Source organism: Hylobates moloch, unplaced genomic scaffold (assembly GCF_009828535.3).
Source record: "Hylobates moloch isolate HMO894 unplaced genomic scaffold, HMol_V3 SCAFFOLD_9, whole genome shotgun sequence".
Taxonomy (NCBI): domain Eukaryota; kingdom Metazoa; phylum Chordata; class Mammalia; order Primates; family Hylobatidae; genus Hylobates; species Hylobates moloch.
In genome coordinates this window covers 65299817-65313852 of record NW_026652284.1, presented here as the reverse complement: position 1 = coordinate 65313852, position 14036 = coordinate 65299817, and the positions used below count along the sequence as shown (strand labels likewise).

Here is a 14036-nt window from a genome sequence, read left to right as displayed (position 1 = left end):
CCTCAAGTGATCAACTTGCCTCAGCCTCCCAAAGTGCTAGGATTACAGGCGTGAGCCACTGCGGCCAGCCACTCCCTTTAAATACTTAATTGACCGTTGTATCACAAAGAATTAGACATTAAGTTTCTTTTCAGAGAACATAAAAGTGATAACTGAACCAAGTGAAAGCAAAATACATTTTGGCTCACTGTAAGGAAAACCTACAATAGGAGTCTCAGACATAAATGTGAACGGGGACCAAGTAGATAATACATATACATGAACTGGCTGGATAAAGATATTAGCAAACTGAAAAGTGCATGCCATGTGTAGAGTGATTGAGTAGCAGTATTGAAAAGTTCAATATTTTCAAAAGAACTCATATTTTGAGATTTGTTTACAATACTCCAATTTTTGGACATTAGTTTATTTTTGAAAATTTCATCTCTTATACCAAACATATGGGTAGGATGAATTTATCTTGTGGGACTCCTGCTTGTAACCTCTCTAAGACCTAAGTCTAACATCCCAATGTTATCACTGGAATTGTCTCAGTCAGACTTGGCTGCTCATGTATCAGGAATAACAGAATAAAATTGAACTAAATAATGTCTAATTGCCTTTTCACTTCAGAAAGTCTGCACTTGAAATGTAATTTTTTAAAAAATGTAGTTACCCATGGAGTAACTGTGCCATTGCATGATATCCAGTCTTTACTTTTCCTTCTTGTGCTTTTCAGTGTTTTTGGTCACTTAACATCTTTGCGTAAAGCATGTAATTTGTGCTATGCATATGTGGCAACTTATATGCGGCTCTTTTAAAAGAATCATCTAAGAATGAGGCAAAATTGCTGGCCAAACTGATTTTAAGTGTTACTTGTGGTTTTCTATAATCTACATAGTCACTATATCCCCAAAGAAGTTGTGTGATATAATGGAAAAAATAATATATGCATGGTGGATTCACAGTAATCACAGTTTTAGAAGCCAGCATATACATTTGAGGCCATAACCCATTCCTCTAGTTTACCTTTGAAAGTCTTGAGACCTAACAGAGTTAAATGACTTGCTAAGTTGTGCCCAGTACATAATACCTGGTGTTGGGTAGAGTTAGGGAAGAGAAGACATGATCTTGTTCTGAGGAACTTAACCATCTCAAATGACAGGACACCACACACACATCTATTTGAGCAATTTAAGGTATAGAAAATCCAAAGTAATGTACTGAGAGCTTAGGAGTTCACTTCCAAAAAAAAAAGACACTGTGGAACTTGACCTCAGGCACAGCTCATGTTGTGTGTCCTTCCCCACACTTTCCGATTCTCCATCTCCTTCCTGCCATTACTTCTGTGCTGGAAAATTTCACTATCAAATAACTAATAGTAAATTAGGAGTGAGAAATTTATGAAAGAGTAATAATGAAGAGTAAATGCTAGGTACCAAGTAATTAGCTTTCAACTAATTAAGCATTATAGTGACTGTCCCCTTGAATAAGGAGCCATTGAGCATTTTAAAATGAGTTTTAGTGCATTTCACTCCACTTTCCATAAGGTAGTGTTAATTCTTTCCAAGCAACCCTGATTTCTTTTCATGAAGAAAATATAGTAAAATATATAAAACATGTATCTTTTATTTCTATAAATACAGACACTATCCAGGAAACAATTACTAAAAGAATGGAGTTACAAATTAAATTAATTCATTTTCTTCATAAAAAGTTAAAGACATAAATATCAAAGGACTAAGTCTTATTATTTTAAAAGCAACTGTCTCACGACTGGAAAAGTTTAAACATGTTCAAAAGTAAGTGACATCTCATGAAAAAAAGATGCAAGCTTTGAATTTTAGTGTTACATTTCTAAATGATCTTCCAAAAAGATATGTGGAAGGTATTAGTCATTGCAGCGAACTGAAAGGTATATTATGATGGAATAAGGATCACATTTTTCTCTTTGAGGTGATTTATATTTAAATGAGTTCTCCATAATCCTTTAAACTGAAGTGCAAATTAGTTATCAAAGTCCTTTGCTGTAAGGGTTGTTTTACATAATAATGAATTTTACAGAGTTCCTCAAAGGGAAATATTGATTTAGGCAACATGACAGAATATTTCAGGTACAGTAACACTTCAGTGCCATAGACAGCATGTAAAAACTTTCTAAAATCTATTTTTTTTATTAAAAAGTATAGGCAAGTATGCCTTTCTGAATTGGAAATACATTTGTAGTAGAAATCTTTAATTAAGAAAGATTCATTTAATCTATCATTCCTCATCTACCTTAACAAGTGTTAGTGTGAGTCGACCATGTGCTAGGTACATGGCTTGTGTTTTTTAAAAATGGGCCGTATGAAAGTAGGAGGAAATGTCCATTTGCCTGTACATGGGTGTGTTGCTACTAGTCCTTGATAACTCCAATTATTATATTTTTGACTCTGTGCTATGTAGTTTACATATGCTACTTTGTTCATTACTCACCATGTGAGGCAGCCATCAGTATCATTTTATAAATGAGAAAACTGTGTATGTGGTATATAATGATTTGAACCAGAGTTTATTTCTCTCATCCATTATGCTACACTACCACCTCAAATCTGCTTCTTTTCATTCTTGAGCCCTATATGGCTCACCGCCAAGGGTACGCTCCAACCCTCACCCCAGTGATATGAGTCAACAAACTGATAGGCTCCTGTGTGCGGTAGCTCAGGGGCCCTAGGTCCCCATGAGTTCTCATTATCTAGGTGTCACCCAGATAGCCTTACTTTAGTGAAATCCTGGGACAAAGCTCTGAGGAGAACCTGAGATTGGGGCTGTAAATGGGAAAGGGCACTAAATTCGGTTACAAGCCCTGAGTTTGAGACTGAGGTCTATCACTAACTAGATAGACAGGTCTAGGAAAATCGATTTACTTTCCTGAGCCTTTGTTTTCTCATCTGCAAAATGAAGAGGTTGGATTTATCAAGGGCTTTCACACTTTATTATTTATTTATTTATTTAATAAGAAGTGGAACTCTTCCAGCAAATTAAGTCTTATGTTGAATGCCAGTATCTAGAACAGATACAGGGAAGTTACACTGGTCAGAGCAAGGGCTGGGATTCAAAGAGGCATAAGTCTTGTCTACCTACTGGATCTCTTCCTAATCCCTATCTTAACTCCAAGGAGGCTTCTGAGGCATCTAAAGCCTTGTAGAACACACTTTTCAAACTGTGGCCTACTTCTAAGTTTATACCAGTTCTCATATACTTGTGACTCAAAAAATATCTGTAGCCATATGAAAAGAGCATTAGACTGGTACTAGAAAGGAGCTGGGTCAGGGCTGATAATTCAAAAGACAGAGGCTATTAAATTGTAAAATATATAATCAAATAACTTGGCCTGTGGTTAGCCAGGTGCATGCTCTTAGTCTTGATGTTCCTGAATTTGGGTACTGAAGTCTTTCAGGGTGGCAGCAAAGGCAGGAGTTGGGCATTATAATAATTACTGAAACCTGTCAAATTTTGCTGCAGTTAATTTAATTATATATGAATATTATGTTAGTCTGATAGCATTATTCTGTTAATTGATTTTATTTTCTGAAAGGTTACTTGATATTGAGATAAACTTTCAATTGTGACTCAACTACTACTGATTATTCCATCAAAACACTTTTCCTTGCCTTTTATTTTTAGTATGAATCTTTGAAAAATTAGTTCATGTTCTCTAAAAGAAAAAAAAAATCACATTTTATTATTGCAACCCTTGGCTTAAAGACATTGTTGGCATATCTGTATTAAATGCTGTTAAACTCAGCCAGTGTCTTCCTGGCCCTGTACTGCTTCTGTGATTGACAACGTTTCACTGGTTCAATTCTGACCTGTCTGTGATCACAGATCACTTACCTGCCTCCGCCTTTTGCTGTTTCTCAATCTTCTCCAGGCGCCCTAGCAAGGAGTCAATTTTAGTTTTGATCTGGGTTAATTCTTTCTTGATGGTCTGTAACTCATCTGATTTCACTGGAAAGGAGAAAGAAGGAAGAAAACAACAGAGCATCAAATGCACCATAACTTACCTAGGACTGAACTCACAGGGACCTCGTATTTTCTCAAGTCTGTGTCAAATCACATAAGACATTTTTCAATTTTATCAACTTCACATTATTTCTAGTGATCCTGGAATACTGGATGATTTTGCCAATTACAAATATGGATTCTCAGTGACATGAGCATTTAATCTTAAATCTTTTGACTGAGGGTTATGGAAATGGATAATGGAATTAAGAAATATTTTTTAAAATAACCAAATGATGCTAAATTAAATTTTAGGAAATAGAGTAAATCTTCAATGTGAGAGGGATTCAGATGAAGCAATAATTAAATCATGACAGATACTACTTTGAGGAACTATGTTGTAATATATATTTCAGCAGTCAATGATATTTTAATCCAGCTCCTTGGAGATTGATGGAAACCAGGATATACAATTTATCCTTTAAAGAAAATGTCTTCGATGCGAGAAAACTCTTTCCAGCTCACTCAAAGTTGCTATGAAGCTTCAGTTTTTCTAAGTAAAACTAAGACAGTGAGTTGTACATGCCTCCCTCTAGGCCCTGGGCTTCATGGAAAGGAAAATCACAGAAGTTCTCATTGATAATTTCAATAGTAGTAGTTCCCATTCTAGATTTTTAGAGTTTAGTACAGCTTCAAAGAAAACAAGTGGGGACTAACATAAGACTGACAACTTTTAATTTTGCCAAGTATGGAAGTTTAGAAATATTTTGAATCCACAACAATCAGAGATGAAAGATTTTAAAGCTATTACTATGGAACAGCTATATCTGTCTCCAAGCTTTTATTAGGTGGACTGGCAGTATTCACACCTCATTCAAGAGCCAAGTTTCAAGATCTTGGACACTTATTTGATTCCAGTCTATTTATCTTCTGTCTCTTTTCCTTCTAGTTTCTAATAATCTCAGACTAGATATTCCCCAGAAATTTCTGAGGAAATTAGAGTGTTTAGCTTGATTCTTTAGTCTTCAGACTTTTTTGAAAAAATAAAAACAAAATGCAATTTATGTTTGCTTAAAATAGAACTATTTGTCTATTAAGATAAATGATATAATATATATGATATATTATGGATCATAAACACTAAGTCTCAAGGGAAGAACAGATTTTTATATAAAAATGAGAAAACTTTTCCCATTGTCAAATCAGATTTTTTTAAAAGCAGACTTATTTACAATGCAAAGTAGTTTGCAAAATAAAAACTGCAAGAAGCATGGGCCCTCTAGAGTATCTCTCTGAGGAACGACTAAACTGAAAGTAGAACAGTGTATAATAGAGAATCACTCCTCATGTCAATTACTTCAAAGACATCAAAGTACCATTGTGGAATTGCAGCTAAATTTGAAAAACATCATCTGTCACAATTGCAAATTGATTTTGCTTTGAAGAGTGGTACTCATTCCTTTGATGAAAGCATATGTAGTTTTACTTAAACGTATCAAATTTAATAGAAAATATTTTATCTTATAACATTAGATTTCAATGCAGGAGAAATAAATAGGACTATGGCTGAAAACTAACAGAATATATTTCTTAGCAACTAGAGCTACTCCTTAGCCCAGGAATGCAGTTGACTAATTTTAATTTATGTATTGCCTTAAAAAACATAAGCCAATAAACCACTACTACTCCACTTTATTGAAACTACATTAGAAAACAATATAGACTCATCTGGCTGGAACTTAGAAGTCTCCAGGGGGCCAAGGTTTCGTTTAAGTCTAGACTCATGTCTAGCACTGAAAGAACATCTTTCAGATCTCAGCTGGATTATTATGGAATTTGGGTCTAATGAGTTAATGTTACTCAAGAAACAATGTTCAAATGTAACACAGAAGTCTGGAGAGATCCTGTCAGTTCTTTCCTGGACCCTAACAGGAAATGTTAAACTGAGCCTCTAACCCTATACAGGCTGCTCAGTTCCCTCTTAGAATGGGGGGCAGCAAAGGCTCATCTAGGTCCTGCAAAGCAGGCTCTACAAATACTCTTGGCTGACTCTTCAGCAATTGTAGAAGTTGTTTCCTCATCACACTTCAATATCTCAGTGCTGTCCCTGGGAGAAGGCTTGCCCCTTACCTTGTCCAATTGGCCTTAGTCCACTTTCACTTTTCTTCATGCAGAGTCACTGTCTATATATGGGGTATGGTTTTGTGCTATTACATGTGGTTTCTAGATGGAATGCCTGGGATGAACCTCCTCTATCTCTCATGTACTGCTCTAACTCTCTTCTGCTTTTGTTTTCTACTTTTTCCCCTCCTGTTAACAACTTCTCTCCTGCACAGTGAATTATATTAAATCCTTATTTTTGCTTACTATTCTCTAGTAGTTGAGCGTATATACATACATTACAGATATTTTAGAAGACATTGGTAATACTATTTTCACAGGAAAAATCTCTTTTGCTCTTTTTCTCTAGATAAATTTTACCACAAAAAAAATCTTGTCAAAAATTATACACAAACATGGTAAAACCCCGTCTCTACTAAAAATACAAAAATTAGCTGGGCATGGTGGCATGCACCTGTAATCCCAGCTACTTGGGAGGCTGAGGCAGAGAATTGCTTGAACCCAGGAGACAGAGGTTGCAGTGAGCCGAGATCGCGCCACTGCACACCAGCCTGGGTGACAGAGTGAGACTCTGTCTCAAAAGAAAAAAAAATTATACACAAAAGCAAACATACTGTCATAATAAAAATCTCTGGTTGGTTTGTTGAGGACAACTTACTCTTCTATGAGTGATTATAGGGCTTGAATTTAGAATTACCAAACAAAATCAGCAAAGTGATAAATTAAAAAAATTACAAAGTTCCTAGGACAAATTACTTTAGCTGATTTTTAGGCAGGAAGAACGCTAGAGAAATAGAAGTCAGGTTGCATCACTATCACTGTAGTATCTTTGTTTTAAAAAATAAGTCACATTAAGTCATTTCAGATTTGCTCTCTCTATAGAGTTCATGGATTTGGTGATAAATGTTATTACATTCTGATACAGTTGACAAAATGATTGTGCCTTCTGCTGTGACATGAGATATAATCCAAAAGGAATATTAGGCACATGGGATGATATCATCTGTCTATATAAAAATCTGTGCATTTCTGACTTACGTGGTAAAAAAATGTTTCAATTTATTTTAATCATCTTTGGGTTAAGTCTATTCAGGGTAAATAAAGAAGCTTCAGCTAACTGTCTAGATCCGTGGTTCTTAACATGGTAATTTTGCTCCGCAGGAGAGATTCTGCTGTGTCTGGAGACATTTTTGCTTGTTATGACTTGGAGGGGGTGGTGCTACTGGCTTCTAGTGAGGATTTAGTCTGCTCAATATCCTACAGTGCACAAGATAGCCCACACCACATCACAGAATTATCTGATCCCAAATCCCCATCATGCCAAACTATTGAAACCCTGCTCTAGATAATTATATAACCTCTCTTACCAATACCATGCTTCCTATCAACTATTTCGAAAACTGAAAAATGTTTGTAATCATGTGGACTTTGACAATAAATCACATTAATTTGTTATTTATTTTCCCCAGCCATTAATACATTATTTGAATGTCCAAAACAAAGAAATAAATATAATTTGCATATCACTTAATTTATAAATCAGTTTTAAATACAGTATTTCAACAGTAAAAAATCTGAGAATCTGATGATGTACATGATTTTCCCAAAGTCATGTGATATGCACAGGTAAGAGTTTAGGCTCAAAACTAGATGTTCTTACTTTCAATTCTACACTTTTTATTGTGCCATGCAGCTTCAGTTGATGTGAAAAATACGATCAAGGAATCACTGTGTTTAATTCAATAATATTCAGAAAAAGAAAAGGAAGGTTTCTGGAAATCTTTATCACGATCACTTCAACACCTCCACTCTGCTTCCATCTGTCCCTGTCTTTGTATATATATAAATATCCTATAATAAGAAAATGAACAACTGGCCTGAAGTTATAGGACAGGTGATACCCTTGTAACATAATACATAATACAAATTTTTAAGCTAATTTAATATGAAGAGGCTAATTTGCTAGTCTTGGAAATAGTTTTCAAAGGCCAAACTTTATTTTGCTAAAATAAATTGCAGCAACTGGTTATCACCCACCCCATAGATGAAATTTCCTAGAACAGGGAATTACATATATATGCATATGTATGTATTCATAATACTTATGCCTACATACATCTATATCCATTCTTTCCATATTTTTAGAAAGAAAATGAAATGGAGAATGAGTGGATTTTATTCAATAAGTATTCATTAAATGCCTACTATCTGCATCTGTTCATCTTGCATTTCATTAGAAGCTGCAAGTGTATCATTTAATTTATTCCCAATATGCAAATCAGAATTGCTAAACTTACTTTTGGATTTGAAGAGTGAATATTAGAGAAGTTAAGTAATGTGTTTAAGATAGCTTAGCAGGTTGGGCATAGTGGCTCCGCCTATAATCCCAGTGCTTTAGGAGGCTAAGGCAGGAGAGTTGCTTGAGCCAGGAGTTTACGATCAGCCTGGGCAACATGCTGAGATCCCTATCTCCACAAAAAATAAAGAAATTAGCCAGCCATGGTGGTATGCGCTTGTATTCCTAGCTCTTCAGGAGGCTGAGGTGGGAGGATAGCTTGAGTGCAGGAGTTTGAGGTTACAGTGAGCTATTCGATCGTGCCACTGCATTCCAGCCTGGGTGACAGAGTGATACTCTATTTCTAAAAAATTTTTAAAAATATTCTTTGAAAAGATTGCTTTAGCTAATAGGCAACAATTCAAGTTTAGAGTGGGCTGCCTGACTCCAAAGCCATGGGTATTTAGGTCCTACCCTCCTACCCCCCACTGCCCATCATGGTGAACTGCCTCCTTGGTCTCATGGACTCTATAACTAGTGACAGACAAGAAACATGTAAGTAAGTAATTTATTATTATACATATAAAATACAAAAAAATGAGAAATAGTAAAAATCTTCTGTCACTTGATATTGAAATTATCTCCCATTTTTAAATTTTCTGGTCCCCCCTGCCCCCAACCAGATATAAGTGCCTGAAAATGAAAGATAATGTCTATTTTGTCTATGGAATAGTTCCTCGGGGCTCATGTCTATTTCATCAATGGAAAATTAGTACCTGTCTGTGTTAGGTGCTGATTAATTGAACTTGTATCAGCTATGTGGGCAAAGAGAAAAGATAAATTAGTTTTGATGATAACTGATTGTGAAAATAGTCATAAAAGAATGAGTTTTTGAGTTATGACTGAAAAGATACTTTAGATTTCAGCAAGCAAAAGCAGCCTTCTAAGTAACAGAAGTAGCAGATCTCAAATCACATAGCTTGAAAATACACATCATACTGATTTCTTTCAGACCCTGGAGTGTAGGCCAAAATTTGTCCCCTTGTTTCACCGACTGATGCGACATATTCTGAAACTAATTTTCTCTGAGCTGTAGCATTTCTAAAGATGTGGTTCAAAGTCAACTATAAAATGTATGACAAAAAGTAAAATGCAAAAAGCAAAAATAATAGTGATGTCACATTTCACAAATGTTTGAGTATAATCTGTAAAAAGCATAATTAACTTGAATGAATTTGTAATTGAAAATAGAAAGATTAGATGTGCATACAAATAACTATGACATGAAGCAGAAAAGTGTAAGTCCCATAATAAAAAAATGAACAACTGGATTGAAGTTAGAGGACAGGTGATGCCCTTGTAACATAGAGGGGTCTAAACTTGTCCTTATAACAAGAAGAAATTTATTAGACAAGACACACAAAGAGAGAAAACAGTGTGAAGACATGGGGAGAAGATGGTCATCTACCAGTCAAGGAGAGAGGACTGACACAGATCCTTACCTCACAGCCATCAGAAGGAACCAAGCCTTCTGACACTTTGATCTCCAACTTTCAGCCTCCATCATTGTGATAAAATAAATTTCTGTTGTTTAAGCCACCTGAACTGTGGTACTTTGTTATGGCAGCCCTCGCCAACTAATGCCACCCATCATATAGATGTCCTAAAATATCATTTTGAGCAGGCAGCACTTTGCTGAGAAATTTTATCTTGGCCCTGCGTGAAATCCAAACCCTTTAATATGCTGCACAGTTTTTCATTATCCTTTTACCCAATTTTATATCTTGTTTAATAATAATGTCCTCAGTTTATTAACTGACATTCCTAGTAGTAAATCTTTACTTCAGATAATAATAGTTATTATTTTTACTGTCACAGTATTATATCTATTGAGGCTTTTATATTAGCTGACAGTGTTCTAAGAGCTCTGCATGTGCTAGCTCATTCAATCCACAACTCTACAGAGAAGGCAGTAGGATTATCATTCCCATTTTATAGATGAGGAAACTAAGGCACAGCAAGCAAGTACCTTGCTGCAAAACACACATAATAAATGGCTGAGGCACTATTGGATTCTAGGTTCAGCAATTACATATTTCATGCTCTTAACTGCCATAATAATAATAGTAGTAGCAGCTCCAGTCTCCAGCTCCCAGCCCCAGCAACACAGAAGACGGGTGATTTCTGCATTTCTGCTTGAGGTACCGGTTTCATCTCACTAGGGAGTGCCTAACAGTGGGTGCAGGACAGACGGTGAAGCGCACTGTGCGCGAGCCGAAGCAGGGCGAGGCATTGCCTCACTCGGGAAGTGCAAGGGGTCAGGGAGTTCCCTTTCCTAATCAAAGAAAGGGGAAACAGACGGCACCTGGAATATCAGGTCAGTCTCATCCTAATACTGCGCTTTTCCAACGGGCCTGGAAAACGGCACACTAGGAGATTGTGTCCCGCACCTGGCTCGGAGGGTCCTATGCCCACGGAGTCTCGCTGATTGCTAGCACAGCAGTCTGAGATCAAGCTGCAAGGCGGCAGCCAGGCTGGGGGAGGGGCGCCCGCCATTGCCCAGGCTTGCTTAGGTAAACAAAGCAGCCAGGAAGCTCGAACTGGCTGGAGCCCACCACAGCTCAAGGAGGCCTGCCTGCCTCTGTAGGCTCCACCTCTGGGGGCAGGGCACAGACAAACAAAAACTCAGCAAGAACCTCCACAGACTTAAATGTCCCTGTCTGACTGACAGCTTTGAAGAGAGTAGTGGTTCTCCCAGCACGCAGCTGGAGATCTGAGAACGGACAGACTGCCTCCTAAAGTGGGTCCCTCACCCCTGAGCAGCCTAACTGGGAGGCACCCCCCCAGTAGGGACAGACTGACACCTCATTCAACCGGGTACTCCTCTGAGACAAAACTTTCAGAGGAACTATCAGACAGCTGAATTTGTGGTCTCACGAAAATCTGCTGTTCTGCAGCCACCACTGCTGACACCCAGCCAAACAGGGTCTGGAGTGGACCTCTAGTAAACTCCAACAGACCTGCAGCTGAGGGTCCTGTCTGGTAGAAGGAAAACTAACAAACAGAAAGGACATCCACACCAAAAACCCATCTGTACATCACCATCATCAAAGACAAAAAGTAGATAAAACCACAAAGATGGGGAAAAAACAGAGCAGAAAAACTGGAAACCCTAAAAAACAGAGCACCTCTCCTCCTCCAAAGGAACGCAGTTCCTCACCAGCAACGGAACAAAGCTGGATGGAGGATGACTTTGATGAGTTGAGAGAAGAAGGCTTCAGACGATCAAACTACTCTGAGCTACGAGAGGAAATTCAAAACAATAGCAAAGAAGTTAAAAACTTTGAAAAAATATTAGAAGAATGGATAACTAGAATAACCAATGGAGAGAAGGGCTTAAAGGAGCTGATGGAGCTGAAAGCCAAGTTTCGAGAACTACGCGAAGATTGCAGAAGCCTCAGTAGCAGATGCGATCAACTGGAAGAAAGAAAGGGTATCACTGATGGAAGATGAAATGAATGAAATGAAGAGAGAAGGGAAGTTTAGAGAAAAAAGAATAAAAAGAAATGAACAAAGCCTCCAAGAAATTTGGGACTATGTGAAAAGACCAAACCTACGTCTGATTGGTGTACCTGAAAATGATGGGGAGAATGGAACCAAGTTGGAAAACACTCTGCAAGATATTATCCAGGAGAACTTTCCCAATCTAGCAAGGCAGGCCAGCATTCAGATTCAGGAAATACAGAGAACGCCACAAAGATACTCCTTGAGAAGGGCAACTCCAAGACACATAATTGTCAGATTCACCAAAGTTGAAATGAAGGAAAAAATGTTAAGGGCAGCCAGAGAGAAAGGTCGGGTTACCCACAAAGGGAAGCCCATCAGACTAACAGCTGATCTCTCAGCAGAAACTCTACAAGCCAGAAGAGAGTGGGGGGCCGATATTCAACATTCTTAAAGAAAAGAATTTTCAACCCAGAATTTCCTATCCCGCCAAACTAAGCTTCATAAGTGAAGGAGAAATAAAATACTTTACAGACAAGCAAACGCTGAGTGATTTTGTCACCACCAGGCCTGCCCTAAAAGAGCTCCTGAAGGAAGCACTAAACATGGAAAGGAACAACTGGTACCAGCCACTGCAAAAACATGCCAAATTGTAAAGACCAGCGAGGCTAGGAAGAAACTATAGCAACTAACGAGCAAAATAACCAACTAACATCATAATGACAGGATCAGATCCACACATAACAATATTAACGTTAAATGTAAATGGGCTAAATGCTCCAATCAAAAGACACAGACTGGCAAACGGGATAAGGAGTCAGGACCCATCAGTGTGCTGTATTCAGGAAACCCATCTCACGTGCAGAGACACACATAGACTCAAAATAAAGGGATGGAGGAAGATCTATCAAGCAAATGGAAAACAAAAAAAGGCAGGGGTTGCAATCCTAGTCTCTGACAAAATAGACTTTAAACCAACAAAGATCAAAAGAGACAAAGAAGGCCATTACATAATGGTAAAGGGATCAATTCAACAAGAAGAGCTAACTATCCTAAATATATATGCACCCAACACAGGAGCACCCAGATTCATAAAGCAAGTCCTCAGTGACCTACAAAGGGACTTAAACTCCCACACAATAATAATGGGAGATTTTAACACCCCACTGTCAGCATTAGACAGATCAACGAGACAGAAAGTTAACAAGGATATCCAGGAATTGAACTCAGCTCTACATAAAGTGGACCTAATAGACATCTACAGAACTCTCCACCCCAAGTCAACAGAATATACATTTTTTTCAGCACCACACCACACCTATTCCAAAATTGACCACATAGTTGGAAGTAAAGCTCTCCTCAGCAAATGTAAAATAACAGAAATTATAACAAACTGTCTCTCAGACCACAGTGCAATCAAACTAGAACTCAGGATTAAGAAACTCACTCAAAACTGCTCAACTACATGGAAACTGAACAACCTGCTCCTGAATGACTATTGGGTACATAATGAAATGAAGGCAGAAATAAAGATGTTCTTTGAAACCAATGAGAACAAAGACACAACATACCAGAATCTCTGGGACACATTCAAAGCAGTGTGTAGAGGGAAATTTATAGCACTAAATGCCCACAAGAGAAAGCAGGAAAGATCCAAAATTGACACCCTAACATCACAATTAAAAGAACTAGAAAAGCAAGAGCAAACACATTCAAAAGCTAGCAGAAGGCTAGAAATAACTAAAATCAGAGCAGAACTGAAGGAAATAGAGACACAAAATACCCTTCAAAAAATTAATGAATCCAGGAGCTGGTTTTTTGAAAAGATCAACAAAATTGATGGACCACTAGCAAGACTAATAAAGAAGAAAAGAGAGAAGAATCAAATAGATGCAATAAAAAACGAAAAAGGGGATATCACCACCGATCCCACAGAAATACAATCTACCATCAGAGAATACTACAAACACCTCTATGCAAATAAACTAGAAAATCTAGAAGAAATGGATAAATTCCTCGACAAATACACCCTCCCAAGACTAAACCAGGAAGAAGTTGAATCTCTGAATAGACCAATAACAGGTTCTGAAATTGTGGCAATAATCAATAGCTTACCAACCAAAAAGAGTCCAGGACCTGATGGATTCACAGCTGAATTCTACCAGAGGTACAA

At 37.5% G+C, this 14036-nt stretch overlaps 1 protein-coding gene across 23 annotated transcripts in view; it reads right to left on the bottom strand.

Annotated features, from left to right (window-relative positions):
- Positions 1-14036, bottom strand: part of RALYL (RALY RNA binding protein like) — a 751296-nt gene that overhangs the window by 51427 nt on the left and 685833 nt on the right. For all 23 annotated transcript variants that reach the window (XM_058444501.1, XM_032759956.2, XM_032759947.2 and 20 more), the window contains one exon: positions 3856-3969. In XM_058444501.1, coding sequence (XP_058300484.1) covers positions 3856-3969 — 114 coding nt within the window. The remainder of the gene's footprint in view (positions 1-3855; positions 3970-14036) is intronic.